A 13,513-nucleotide genomic window follows, 5' to 3' on the forward strand; every position below is an offset into this window, starting at 1 on the left:
GGGTCATTTCATAATACAACTGTTCTCGATGCTTATAAAACTACAGTGCTATTGAAATTAAAATTTTTCATTCCAAATGATTTTTTTTCCCCTCATCTTTCTTGAAAGTATATTTCAATGACTGTGCAAGTAACAGGTTGCTTAACACTAGTTTACAATATCCTTAAGTTACACATTATAGAATTTGATAGGACATATGACTGGAGTTATTTTTACTTCTTTACATTTTCTACAAAACCAATAACAACAAACCCAAACACAACAGTGTATAAATGTATAAATATACACACACACTACAAAAATAGCTGAAGAGTAATTACACTTGGTAAGTCAAAGTGATTACAGGATATTGAAATAAAGGAAACCTTACTGGCAGGTTTAAACACAAAATTAAAATGGTAACTTGGTTCATTTAATTACTTAAAGGCTTTTAATAAATCACCATAAAAATGAGAATATAAAGTTCTAAGCTAAAGATAAAGCAAAGGTTCTGAGTGCAGAATTATTAGATGTAAGTTCACAACAGTAATTATGATATTTATAAACTAGATATTAGCCCATTTAAAAACTAAGAGAAAACATCAGCATTATTCAAAACTAAAAAATGAGAAACAAAATACCAGTGATCAACTGAATCAAAATATATTAGTGTCGGAAAAATCACCAAATCACTGAAGTCACAAGAGACATTAAAAATAAACTTTTTTTACATTTAAATTTGTAACAGTTACATTTCAATGTTCCAAATTAAACAAAATGCCTTAAAGCATTTATCTGTAGTTACATACAGCTGATACAAGAAGATGACATGCTAGAATGTAATGCTACTTACACAAACAACATTAAACAAGTTTCTGTCAAAGCTGGGAAAAAAGTTCCATTAGAGTAGTCTTAGAATTTCCGAACAGGGTGACGAAGAAAATAACAGAACAACAATAGAAGTATTAGAAAAAAAAATTATTTATTTCAGAAACATCTTCATTTGGATAACACTCACTGGCATACAGATAAGCTCCAGGAATTAAAAAAAAAAATAAGAGATAGCCACAAAGGCTCTCCAAACCTTGTATTTCTGTAATTTTTGTCAGATATTGAGGACGTGTTAGTAGGCCAGAATTGTAAAGTGCTCCAACAGTTTAGATCAATCTTTTAAAACAAAATTAAAAAAAAAAAACAAAAACCACTACCCTGACATTGCATTAAATAAAAACATCAATATCCTTCTCAGACATTATTCCAGTTTTTGGTTTTATATTTTCTCCATCTTTTAAATAAATTTGCTACACAGTCTTTTTTGTAATGTGCCATCTTAAAAAAGTCAAGTAAACCAACATCTCTGCCTGGCAATAACAGCTATTTTTTAAGCTACTTTCAGTGATAACTTGTTGCTTTTAATTATATGTTAGCACTTTCACATTAAAATAGCTTTGCTGCTAACTCACACACAAGCTGAGAGGGTGAACAGATACATTTGTGCAATTCAGTCAGACCGAGCAAAAAGAAGTACAGATATTTATCTTACAAGAGTGCTACCATCAACAAAATACAGTGGCTTAAAGTAGTTACCTAAGAGCTGTTATCCTCGGGCTATTAAAACACGTTTCTAAAATTACACAGATTCCCAGCTGGATGCTTTAAAAAAAAAGCATGCCCACACACGCCTGTGCTAACCTTTATTATCTGGCTATTTAATTATCTATTGTTTCTGTAATTCACAGGTTTAAAATGCTCCTTCTTAGACTATACGCACATAATTCTTTAAAAAAAAATTAAAAAATAAAAAATATCCATTTGTAGGCTGGGAACTCCAGCACTGAAGTTAATGTGAGCATTGCTAGGGTGATCAGACCCCCCAGCTCTTGTTAATAGCAGTTAAATGTCAAATATAAATACAACACCACAGTGAAACATATTCCTTTGACAGAATCTGGGACAAGACACTACGCAGCTGCTGTTAACAATAAAGAGGAAAACTGACGTTTAATCAAAATAAGCAGTGGTGGTTGCGAAGTTGTGTTCAAGCCTGCCTTTTGTTTGTGAAAAAGTCAATATTCCGACGTGTTAACTACAGCCACAATGAAATCAGCAGCCACCGTGACTCCCGAAGAGCGGAGAGGCCCAGGTCCGTACAGTGTGTTAGAGCTACGTGATCATCGTCATCATCTCGGAGAGGGAGATATTCTCCCTTTAAACTGCTAAACTAAAACATCTCCCCCGGCGCCTTCAAATATTAAGTGCCGAAAGTTAAAGATGCTGGGTGAAATCCTGGCCCTAGCCAGGCCAATGCAAAACTCAGCCGCTGGTTTCGATGGACTTCATCCAGGATTTTTCACTGGGAACGAGTATCCGTAATTCCCTGGGAACTGCGAATCTCCAGCAAGCCTAGAAATTATGTCATTTTTATTAATATTTTTAACTTCTAAGCAACCGTGCTCAAGAATTTTGGCCTTCAGTTCTTATGCATGATAAAACCAAGCTCTCCATCAACATTGCAGAAAGACCAGGGGAAGCTATATTTATATCTCAAATTGTCAGCAGCATATAGTTTGTACAAATGTTGTTTTGCTGATGTTGCTGAGCTACTTTAAAAAGTGAATACCTTGTGGGGTATGTAATTTCATCACCAATGTCAAATGACTTCTGAAGATGAAACTTCTCTGATGCAAATTACAAAAAGATGCTTTGAATTTATTTGCTATGATATCGCAACTTTTAAGCCGAGGAGTTATCTTTATTTTTCAGATCAGAGACATTAAGGGAAACATTTTAACTGCCACGTATGTCAGCAGAGCACGACTTAACCCTATGCTGAGATTTTAATAGTCACAAAAACCTAAATGTAATAGGCGGTGTGTAGACCTCAAACAACGTATATAATAAATCGACAAAGGAATAATAGTATCGAGGTCTGTTTTGAAAATTTTGTAAGGACATATGGTTGTACTGACGACGTTGTCTTTTAGGTACCAGCCAGCCCTGTTTACGTGGTACACGTAACCAGTAAACAGAAACTGCTTTGTACTGTCCTTAAAGATAGCAATACAGGAATGATTTTTCATGATTCTTCAGAAGCTGGGCTTGCTTTACATCCGCATGAAACGCTGTCATCACTAGGTCCGAGCCCGGAGGATGAACTGCAGAAAAGGGGAGAGAGGAAAGGAGGGGGGGGAAAAAAAAAAAAAAATAAAAGGAGGAAATTGGTTTTCACAACACACTCAAAGCCTGAGTAACAGAGGAGAACTTTAATTATCTCCAGTCACAAAGAGAGACAGGAAATTTGGACTTTTAATTAGCCATTTGGAGTGCAGTTGGATATTTTTTTAGCAAGATAATTTAAACGCGAATAATTCAAGTCTGACTAAATGAAATTCACATAATCAGAATGCAGATAATTGAATTTCTACTGCATTCATTAATTCAGTGTGGAGGTGTGTGTGAAGACTTCTATGATGAGCTGTCACAGCTCAATAAAATCTCAGTCAATTAATTTTTTCATTATCTTAGTATTACATCAACAAAAAAAAGTGAAGCATGCGCGTGTGTATGTCTGTCTGTATATATAATCTCAGAAAGTAAGGAAATACAGAAATCACCTCTCTGAATCAGAGTCCGCATCGTTTTTTCCTTTTTTTCTCTCTTCGTCTTCTACAGGGAAACGTCTGTTCAAAGAGGCGAAGTTATGAATCGCATCAGCCACGGAGTATTTGGTCTGCCCAGACACACAGGCCTCCATATCTTCTGGGCTTAGCTGAGTCTGTAAGAAGAGGTGAAGCCGACTGTCAGAAAGCAGTAACGCGTCTTGGAGGATCCTGGAAAAAGAAGAAGAAGAAGAAGAAAAAAAGAGTTTAAAATGCAGATGCATTTTTTAAAAAAAAGTTTTTACGCAGATGCACATACATACACACCAGAACAAATTCTAAGTGATGTCCCACTTTTAAGTTTTCAGATGAATCCTAAATCAGTAACAGAAGGTAATGAACATATTAAAATGATTAGGTGCGTGTTACTTTCTTATTACATTATTTGGAATTTTAGGTGAGTAAAAACACGAAGCTAATAGTTAGGCACATCTGCTATTAGAATAACTTCAAGGACATTTCTTCCATTTAACCATCTGTTATTACCACATGGATCAATTAATGATTTTTAGGCAGTTGGAGGCATATACTCTTACAAAAATTTGGTCTCCATTTGAGAACTTTTTTTTTTTTTTAATAGCTAAGCTTTTCTAAAAATTACAAGTCACCAATTTCTTTGGTGGGGGAAAGAAGTGTGTACAGAGACAGAGGACTTCAGACACACGCAGTGTCAGGACTTTGAAATACCTATAAATAACAGCCAACACTAGCCAAAATCATTTACACTTTTACAAATACGCGTACATTTAAGCTAGAATGAAAACACCAGTACTGAACACTGATTTAAATGATTTAAATGTACTTGCAAACAGTTTTCAGGGGATCTTAAATACTATTTCATTCCAGCTCTTCTTTTTCAAAAGTCCATTTTCATCTTTGGTTTATATATATTTTAAGTTAAGCCTTCAAATAAATTTAACACAGAGTATTTATTTACATCAAGTGAAAGTAAACAAAATACAGTACGTTCCAGTAACACAGAAAGTTGTAGAGATACTTTAATTGAGGTTCATCATAACTATTTTGAAGAAAAAAAAAAAAAGAAAAAAGGGAACTTTGCTGGAACATTTCTCTAAAGAAGGAAATCTTTAATATGTAAATCCTAGAATGATCAACAAGACTCTTTTGTTTATCTGTATATGTAATTTTACTCATGTAATAAAGTCATCAGAGCCTATAACCATGCCAAACAGTGCTCCACAGAAAGTTATTAAAATATCTTTAAACAAATTAAAACTATTAAGAGTCAGTATTTATTTATTTCTACCCATTTAGGTTACAGTCGTCACCAAAAAAGTATTGCTATGCAATAGAAAAGAAGAGATGACGTTAATGTAAGAACTAGCAAGAGCAAAAAGAAATATTGCATTCTATAGGTACTCTGACTAAAATAAAGAGTATAACTGATTAGTTCCTTCCCTCAAATAAGATTAATTGTGTGTTTGGACTATAACGTTTTAAAACACAAATGCATTCTGTAAACTGTTCTCTAAAAGGGGCCAACATTACAATAACATTTAATAAATACACTAAAGGATTTCTGGCTTCATCTAAGCCTATAAAAATTAGTCAAATTAAAATCAGTGATAAGAGATAATCTAACTGAAAATGCGGGATATTTGTGTGCATCCACGTTTCATTTGCCGAGGTAAAAATACACACATAGAGTCTCAACCAAATAATTCAAACTTTGACACTTCCCAATGAGGAAATGTCTGCAATGACCCTAATGATCTACCAGGTGCCTATGAAATTCAGCCTAAGAGGGACCAGATTTCGCTGAAGTTCAAAATAAGCAGACTTTCATACCTAGAAAAAGCCTTTCTAATCCGATCTAAAGTCTCACAATTTTACTTAAACATAGCAAATAGACATCTGTAAAAATCAAGGCACGCTGTGTATTAATATACAGAAAAACTTTGTAGTCTACAAGAGGCCAGCAAACATTGTGTAAAATGATTCAAAACGCAGAATTTGCAGGTCAACACACCTGGACAGCAACAGCGCGAATACAGTTTGAAAAGCCATCATTCAGCGGCCACTAAACAAGGATTTCAGCCTTGACTCTGGATAAACATACATTCCAAACGAAGACAAACATGGCCACAAAAAGTAAAAGAAAAAGTAGCATTCCGCACAATAAATCCGCATTTATAGTTTATGCACTTGAGGGAGTAAGCTTCCTACTTCCCCTTTCCCCCCCCCTTAAAAAAAATAAAAATACATATAGTTATATATACGACCCAACATGCTGGAGTTTACTGTAGAGTTACCGTTTTTCCCAGGCTTACGAGCACAATGAGGGGATGCACGTTTCTGCAATTCTAACATTTGCGTGTCTAATAGCAAGTAACCCAGCAAAAAGCCAAGACGTTAGACTCTGTGGACGGCATTTAGTTTCACAGATTTTTCCCCTCTTGCCATACCTTCAAAAGTTTCCTGCCAGCCAGCGAACACACAAGTAACTAACTGTTCATGAGATTACACTACACTTACAGCTCTGTTGCTGTTTGAAATGTATTTTATTTTCTTTATAAAATAATGGGTAATCTTTAAAATTGATTTTAGATGGTTTGAGGCATTACACCAGAGAAGTAATGAGCACTAATGTCAATGATATTGGACACAAATTCATTTTAGCTTTATTTCATGTCCAGTACAATTCTGCTAAGCCTTGAACTGCTAAAGCACTGTTATTAACTCGGCAGTAACCTAACACATGGAACAGCAAACAAAAGTGATAAGAGTACAGACTGATCAGGACCTCAAGGCTACTGTCCTTTTTCTGCAGCTATAATTCAATTTCCAATTTTACTTTACATTGGACTCATTATTTCACAGTAATTTTCTTTTCTGCTTCGCAGTGCCATCTGGAGGTGAAAGGAGTGGAGAGAAACCAAGGCGAAGAAATGGAAAGATGTTCATAAACCTAAACACATATATGTGCGCCTGTGTGTGTAGATACATATATGTATATGTTCATAAGGGGAGGAAGGGACCAAACACTCAATGCATTTTGCAGACCATTGAAAACCATCCTGAAAGCCAAAATATGAACACCTTTCACCCAGTCATACCCTCAAAGCATTTCTTCTTTCTTTTAATTAAAAAAACACCAACTTCTTTTTCACCTCCTCTGCACCAACAGGTTAGATTGCTTTTTAATTGCATCCTTCAAGCAATCAAAAATGAAAAATAAGTTTTGTGCTATCTGTAAGCGTTATTATGCTTTCCTGTTCAAAATACTCCTCCCTTTGAGGAAATAGCCGTACATTTGCCAACAGATGTTACTAATGGTATGAAGTGCTGGTATAGCACTTGCTCTCCAGGGCTTGCGCTGTCCTGGGGACTCACTGTGTGAAGGCTGCGCATCTAAAGAAAAAAAAAACAGATTTGGCTCCAAGGACGTTAAATATCACAATTACAGAACACACCACCTAAGAAATGGAAAGGGCAAGAGGAAAGGCGGCATGCCACCGTATCGATGCTCGGGTGTCTGAGCAGAGGCTGGAGGCGTGCGCGGTTTCCACGCCACCAGCAGCGCTCCCGCAGCTTCTCCAAGAGTTTTATTACGGCCGGTGTCGGTGCAAAGCTGCGGCGGCAGCGATGTTCAATCAGCTCTGGCTGCCCCCCCCGCGCTAATGGAAGAGTCATGGCTCACGGCGATAATTCCTATAAACCGCTCGGGCATATTTAAGAGAACAACAGACTTGCTATGCACGCCTGGAATAAGAACGAAAGGCTAAATCCTGCAAGTCTTGATCCCATCAGCAGTCATTACTTGTCAGAGATCTCACTCCTCTCAGCCAGATTGCTCACGTGCATAATGACTACTTATGTGATTAAGGGGGCTGCAGGATAAGGCTCTACATTTGTATTAGAGATAATAAAATCTTTTTTTTTTTTTTTATTCACAGCCATGTGAATCTTTGTTTGTAAGCTTTCAATAAATGCTCACAGCCTCTAGACCTTTAAAGAAACAGGGCTGAAAAACGTCACTTCACAACCGAAAGAAATAATGTCATTTTTGAAGAAAGAAACGCTGGATACTATACAAGGAGTATTTCTCCTTCCCTGTGCTACGGCAAGAACATTTAGAAAACACAAAACATGTGTTTTGTCTTATTTGGACAAGGTCCAAAATCTGGTTTTCTTCAACATGATTTTATTAGGTATATTATACACTGTTCTGCTGGAGGAGAACAACATATGGCTGAACCGTACAACTTAATCCTAACTAAAGATTTCCTGTATCTACTGTAACCTAATACAATGACAGATGCACACTTGCATGTGTGTGGAAGGTTAACGCTCCGATTTTGTTTTCGACAAGTTTACTCTGCCCATTTACATCATATCATAAGAGCACGGGGAAGGGAAAAAAAAAAAAAACAAAACCAAAACAAAAAACCACCAAAACCCAAATCCAGGAGGAGCCGAGAGGCAGGGGCCGACAGCCTGTGCTGTGGTGCCCTCTATTGAGCATCCAGCCCCTCAGCCCCAGCCCACAGCAAACAAAGCCCCAGTTTCTTCTTAAAAATAAGAGCCGACTGTTTCCTCCTTCATTTTTTATAAGGGAGGAAATAGTACTGAGAGCGAGCAACTGCGACCCAACTGTTGGGCATCTGATAATGCATACATTTAAGAAAGGATTAAGTGACACGCGCCTGCTAGGCATTATTCACTTCACTCACCAGATAGGAAATACTACCAAGGTTCCATTGGCAAGAGGCAGCCACCACTCGCCCGAGGAGATCCCACCTGCCCCATGGCCATCCATGCCCCCACAGGTAGGCATCTGTCCCATGTGGAGCCAGTCGCCCACTCTCTGGATCCCTGCGAGAGCACCCAGTGGAGACACCTCCATGAGAGTGTCCTCCAACCCTGCCCCATCTCCTGCTTGCAGGACCCTGGTGGGGAAGGTGAGGAAGGCGGGGGGGGGGGGGGGGGGTAAACCCCCAGCCACCTCCAGGAAATGGCTCTGCCTTGGGCAGGAGTGTTTTGGGTGGCTTCCTTGCTCCAGCACCAAGCGAGCCCGATGCACAGCCATCCTGAGCAGCGACACCAGGGATGCTCTTCATCTCCTGTGGATCCGAGCGCTCCATTTCTCAGAACTCTTCCTATGTCCTCCACCCCATCATAAATCGCACATTTGAAAACTAATTGAAGACTAATCCTTTTTCCTAAGCCACATAATTTTTTGGAACCAACTGTATTCAATAAAAAAAGAGAAAAGTCAGCGATTGAACCCAGCTTCATTTAAAACATTTTTTAAAAATTGGTTTTCTAATAAGAAAACCCAAATGATCTGCTGTGAAGGTAATCTAAATCCCAAAGTTAAACCTGTGCAGCTACAAAGGGATGAAAGCAAAGAGGATATTACAGACCCTAATATTATAAGGCAGTGTTTTAATTTTGCACTCTAATTTAAGAACAGGCTTTTCTTGCAAATTTACAGACATCCTCGAAGGTATAAGGATACTTACCAGGAAAAACACATAATTTTCCTTATTCTTACCAAGTAATTCATAATTGAAAAGGGGCTAGCTGACTTCCGTTAATGCAAATGGCCTCTTGAAATATTAAATTATGGCCAGACAAGAAGTGAGCTTTACAGCTCTTCATCACTCAGAGATAATAACCTGTGAGACAAGCAGGTCTTACCCTGCATTTGTGCAGTAAAGCCAAATCAAAATGGGACACCTGTTCCCAGATTTCACCAAACTCCAGGGCTTTGCTTTAGCGTCCAGCTGTTGGCCTGATTCTCACGCTACTGTGCTCAGCATGGAGAGGCTTCACAAGGGCTCTGAGCAGGCACCTTACCCCGTGCTAACTTGTCCTGGGGTGACATGAGAAGGAGGACAAGAAAACTTCACAGCCATCCACGTACAGGTGATACAGAGGAGCTCCCAGGGCCCGGAGCTGAACACCAGAGAGCCTCCAGCTTCTCCATCCTTACTCCTCGGGCATGTGGCTCCTGCCTGGGAAGACGCTACACCAACGGGCACAAACTGAGACTGTGAAAGATCTAAAACTCCATTTCAGAGACGCTTTGGGTCCCAACAATCCCACAAGGCGCTGACTGCAGAGAGGGGCTCGGCTTCCTGCATCACGTGTGAGCATTTGAAACACGTTACCTGGGAATCTCTCCCTTGACAGGTCCACATAGGCTCAAATCCCACTTGTGCCCACTGTCACAAAGAAATACCAGGGGGGCTGTGAGCTTGTGCACGGCGACTGCCATCATTGCTAGGGCGAACGGAGCACTTGGTTTGCAGCTCACCATCCCATGCAGCTACCTTCTAGCTCCGTTCCTACCCCCTTCCTAATTAACGTACCAGGGAGCTCCTGCTTCCCCTGGCATTGCCACACTACAGAAGGTGTAGCATACACGCATATACATACACACATACAGACACACATGCTTGTCAATGAGTTCCACAAATTAAGAGAAAGAAATCATAACCTTTGGTTCAGACTCACAAAAAAAGGGAAAAGAAAAAAAAAAAAAGCATCACGGCAGCCTGGCTGAGCCAGTAAAAAGGTGCCTTCTGCAAGGAGCGGCAGCAGCGAGGTGCCAGCCAGCAGAGGGCAATGGTACAGCACAGAAGGTGCCAAGCCAATCCATCACAACACAACCCTGCCTCTGAAAATTCCTTCCAACTATTCCCGGGGGCTGAGAGAAAGCTGACACCTTTCTAAACAGCATCCAAGTTCAAACATTTAAATCATTACCTTACAACAGAGACACCTCTTTTCCCCACCCCTGGACTGACAGCAGCACAGTAAAATGCTCCACACGCTGTCACTTTCTGCTGTCAGTACCCATATAAGTTACAGGCATCCACAAAATGGGGGCGTGAGGATGTGCTTTAAGAACCTACCTCTGTGTTTTGCCTTCCGAAGCACAGTCAGTGTTGTAAATATTTTAGTGCTGAAATACTGTACCTTGTTACCAGATTGGTCTCTTTGCCATTTTAAAGCGAGAGTGGTTTTGGAAATGCACTGCTCCATGGGGCAGCAGAGGTAAGCTAGAACTGCTCTGACCCAGGGATTTGAACTACCATACCCTTCGCTTGACCCCTAATGTCGCCTCTAGAAGCACAATCACACTGTTTCCCCATCTTTCTTTCCTGAGGTGCAGAAAAAAACCCTCTGATCCTCTTCCGCTTTCCCTTCCCTGTCTCACACACCTTCATCCAGTACTTATTGGCTATCCTTTTGGCCACAGATCCTATATAACTGTATACAGAAATTTTATTCCTGCAGTGGTTAGCTCTCCTTGCCTTCATCTGCTAAGCCTAACAAATATACCTCAGGACCAATGATTTCTTGTCGGCTAGGAAGGTTTATAATTATATCACAGTGACTGGAAAAACAGCAGGTCCAATATTCCTCTACCCGCTGACCACGAGGCTTAAAGCCTACTGAAACGATTTGCTTTTTCCCTTTGCGTATGCAGTTCTGATTGATGGAAACACCGATACCGAAGGAAGATGAATAGGTCTCTACTCACCGTTTCCCTGTGCCCTTACCCCGAGCAGTGGCTAAAGAAAGCCTGCAAACGCACGCACAACCCCTGCCCTCAGCCTGCTCTCACTCCAAGCAGTGCCAGGGCACTGCAAGTACGGCACAGAAAGCAGAAGATTACACCAACAGGGTCCCTGCCACCGCAGGTGATGTGGTTGCAGCAGGGGGACCGAGGGATGCACTACAGAAACTCATACAGTCCGCCCTTGTGAGGCAGGTCAGACTCTATGCACTTACACTGACCCTTTACAAAACCCCACAGATGAATGATTTTACACAGATTGCAGCTGTACTGGAAGTGGTCACAGCTGCTAGAACCTGTTTGTGTTAGTGGGAGTAGTTGCCATTATAGGAAATATCTGTGTTCGGAAATCCCACTAGCGAATTTTCCCAGGCTCCCAGCGGTTTAGCCCACAAAGACACTGATTTTTCCATGAACATAAAAGAGGGAGAGAAGTCTGTTTCTTTGCGTGAGAATATCTAGCTCATTCTTGAAAGCTAGAAATAGACACCACGGTGAAAGATCTCCCAACCTTAGTACACAATTGCAGAGTGACATAAATCCCAAACTATAACAAAAATGCAACAAAAGCAGAACGTAAAAGCCCCAACTGACGTTTCCTTACAACCAATAGAGCTGAAGTCACGTGAATGAAATATGACTTTGCAAATAAAAAAGCAAGCCAAATATGTAACATGTACAGATGACCACACGGTGGCTCTCAAGTACCAGAGATGAGCTATTTTAAACCAGAAAATTGATGACATCATAAAAATGCCAACATCTCTAGCACAGGCTGTACTTACTTTTCCAGGAATTCTTGCAGACCCTGCCGGCGATGGTCCACATGATGGGGATTGTTCATGTTGAAAAAGGGAGTTTTAGATGGCAGTTCAGGTAACTGTCTTTATAAACGAGAAGCAAACGCAGAGTTAAAACCACATCTGAAACAGCTGAGAGAAATGCAATATGCAAATGCCAACCCCGAGTATGTGAAATTCACGGGTCACGTTCCAGAAGCTCATGAAAGGGAATCTGGGAACGTGAGGCTGAGAAACTGGAGGGCTTCTCACACACCTCAAAGGGCAAAATAAATAAACCAGGTATTTCTGGTCCAGTTGTTACGTCTGCATGCATGTCTGCCTGAGTCTCTCATAGAATGTGTTGGGTTGGAAGGGACCTTTAAAGGTCATCTAGTCCATCCCTCCTGCAGTAAGCAGAGACATCTTTAACTAGATCAGGTTGCTCAGGGCCTCATCAAGCCTGGCCTTGAATGTCTCCAGGGATGGGGCCTCCACCACCTCTCTGGGCAACCTGTTCCAGTGTCTCACCACAAGCATGTCTTAAAAGCACAGAGAGGAGGTACATACACCCACACCGCAGCGCTGTTTCTGCTACCTCTGCGTAGCAAAGGGAAACACAGACCAAATCTGTTGGAAATTAGAGGGGGGCTCACCAAACAAAGGCTATCAGTAGAAACCACCTTCTTCTGGGTTTAACACAGAGAAAACACCTTATACAAATAAACTCATGCTAGTAAGAAACACAGGACGCTTTCCAGCTCCGATTTCTGTAATTCTCAGTGCTAAGATGAAACGATCCTCCCCTTCCATGACTGACAGATTATCGAATAGCCACATATAGAGTTGCTCACATAAGCACCGCATTGCTCTGAAGCCTCTGTCGAAGCCAAACAAATTCTCGAAAGCGTCTTCTAACACAGGATGTTTTCCTTGTAAAGCACATACTGTTTGTCTGTTGGGAAATAAAAAACATTTTACTTTGTAAATCAGCTTAAGCTAAGGTGCAGGCATGGTATTAAAAACACATCCGAGATGCTAATCCCCGAGACACCAATGGAAAGCTTGACATGAATTCAGGTTAGGTTAAGAACTGTGCTTTATCTCAGACAAGACCGGTGACAGTTTCTGCTGCTTCTCAGGGAAGTATTTTTCATTGCTTTTTTTTTTTTTTTCTTTTTTTCCTTCTTCAAAGCAAGAGATCTGGATCATAGTACAACTTGCAGTAACAGGAAAAAAAAAAAAGCTCAGAAAGAAAGTTTCAGCAGGTAACGCCAATATTTGCAGGGAAGTAAGTCACGTTTGTTATTCTGGTTATAATCCTGCAAAGAGTTAGTGTCCTGGTTTGAGGTAAAACAGAACCAGTTTTCTGTTTTGTAATTTTACTTTTTAGCTGGGCCTCTTCTAACTGACTAAACTCTGAAATTAACAGCATGTTGTTCAGAAACTGTTCACTCTCAGAGTGATAAGACCTGATTACACCAAGGAATGGTATCCAGAGAGGCTCTTGCTTAGACTTATTGCGATAACAACCAAGGTCAGCT

The 13,513-nt window shown here is 40.2% G+C and overlaps 1 protein-coding gene across 3 annotated transcripts in view; it reads right to left on the minus strand.

The window, feature by feature from the left end:
- Positions 1-2,667: 2,667 nt before the first annotated feature.
- Positions 2,668-13,513, minus strand: part of SNX10 (sorting nexin 10) — a 36,018-nt gene continuing 25,172 nt past the window's right edge. For all 3 annotated transcript variants that reach the window (XM_054191969.1, XM_054191968.1, XM_054191967.1), the window contains 4 exons: positions 12,824-12,924; positions 11,976-12,074; positions 3,594-3,809; positions 2,668-3,134 (listed from right to left, as the gene is read on the minus strand). In XM_054191969.1, coding sequence (XP_054047944.1) covers positions 3,056-3,134; positions 3,594-3,809; positions 11,976-12,074; positions 12,824-12,924 — 495 coding nt within the window. In that variant the 3' untranslated portion in view covers positions 2,668-3,055. The remainder of the gene's footprint in view (positions 3,135-3,593; positions 3,810-11,975; positions 12,075-12,823; positions 12,925-13,513) is intronic.

This window comes from Rissa tridactyla, chromosome 2 (genome assembly GCF_028500815.1).
Source record: "Rissa tridactyla isolate bRisTri1 chromosome 2, bRisTri1.patW.cur.20221130, whole genome shotgun sequence".
NCBI lineage: Eukaryota > Metazoa > Chordata > Aves > Charadriiformes > Laridae > Rissa > Rissa tridactyla.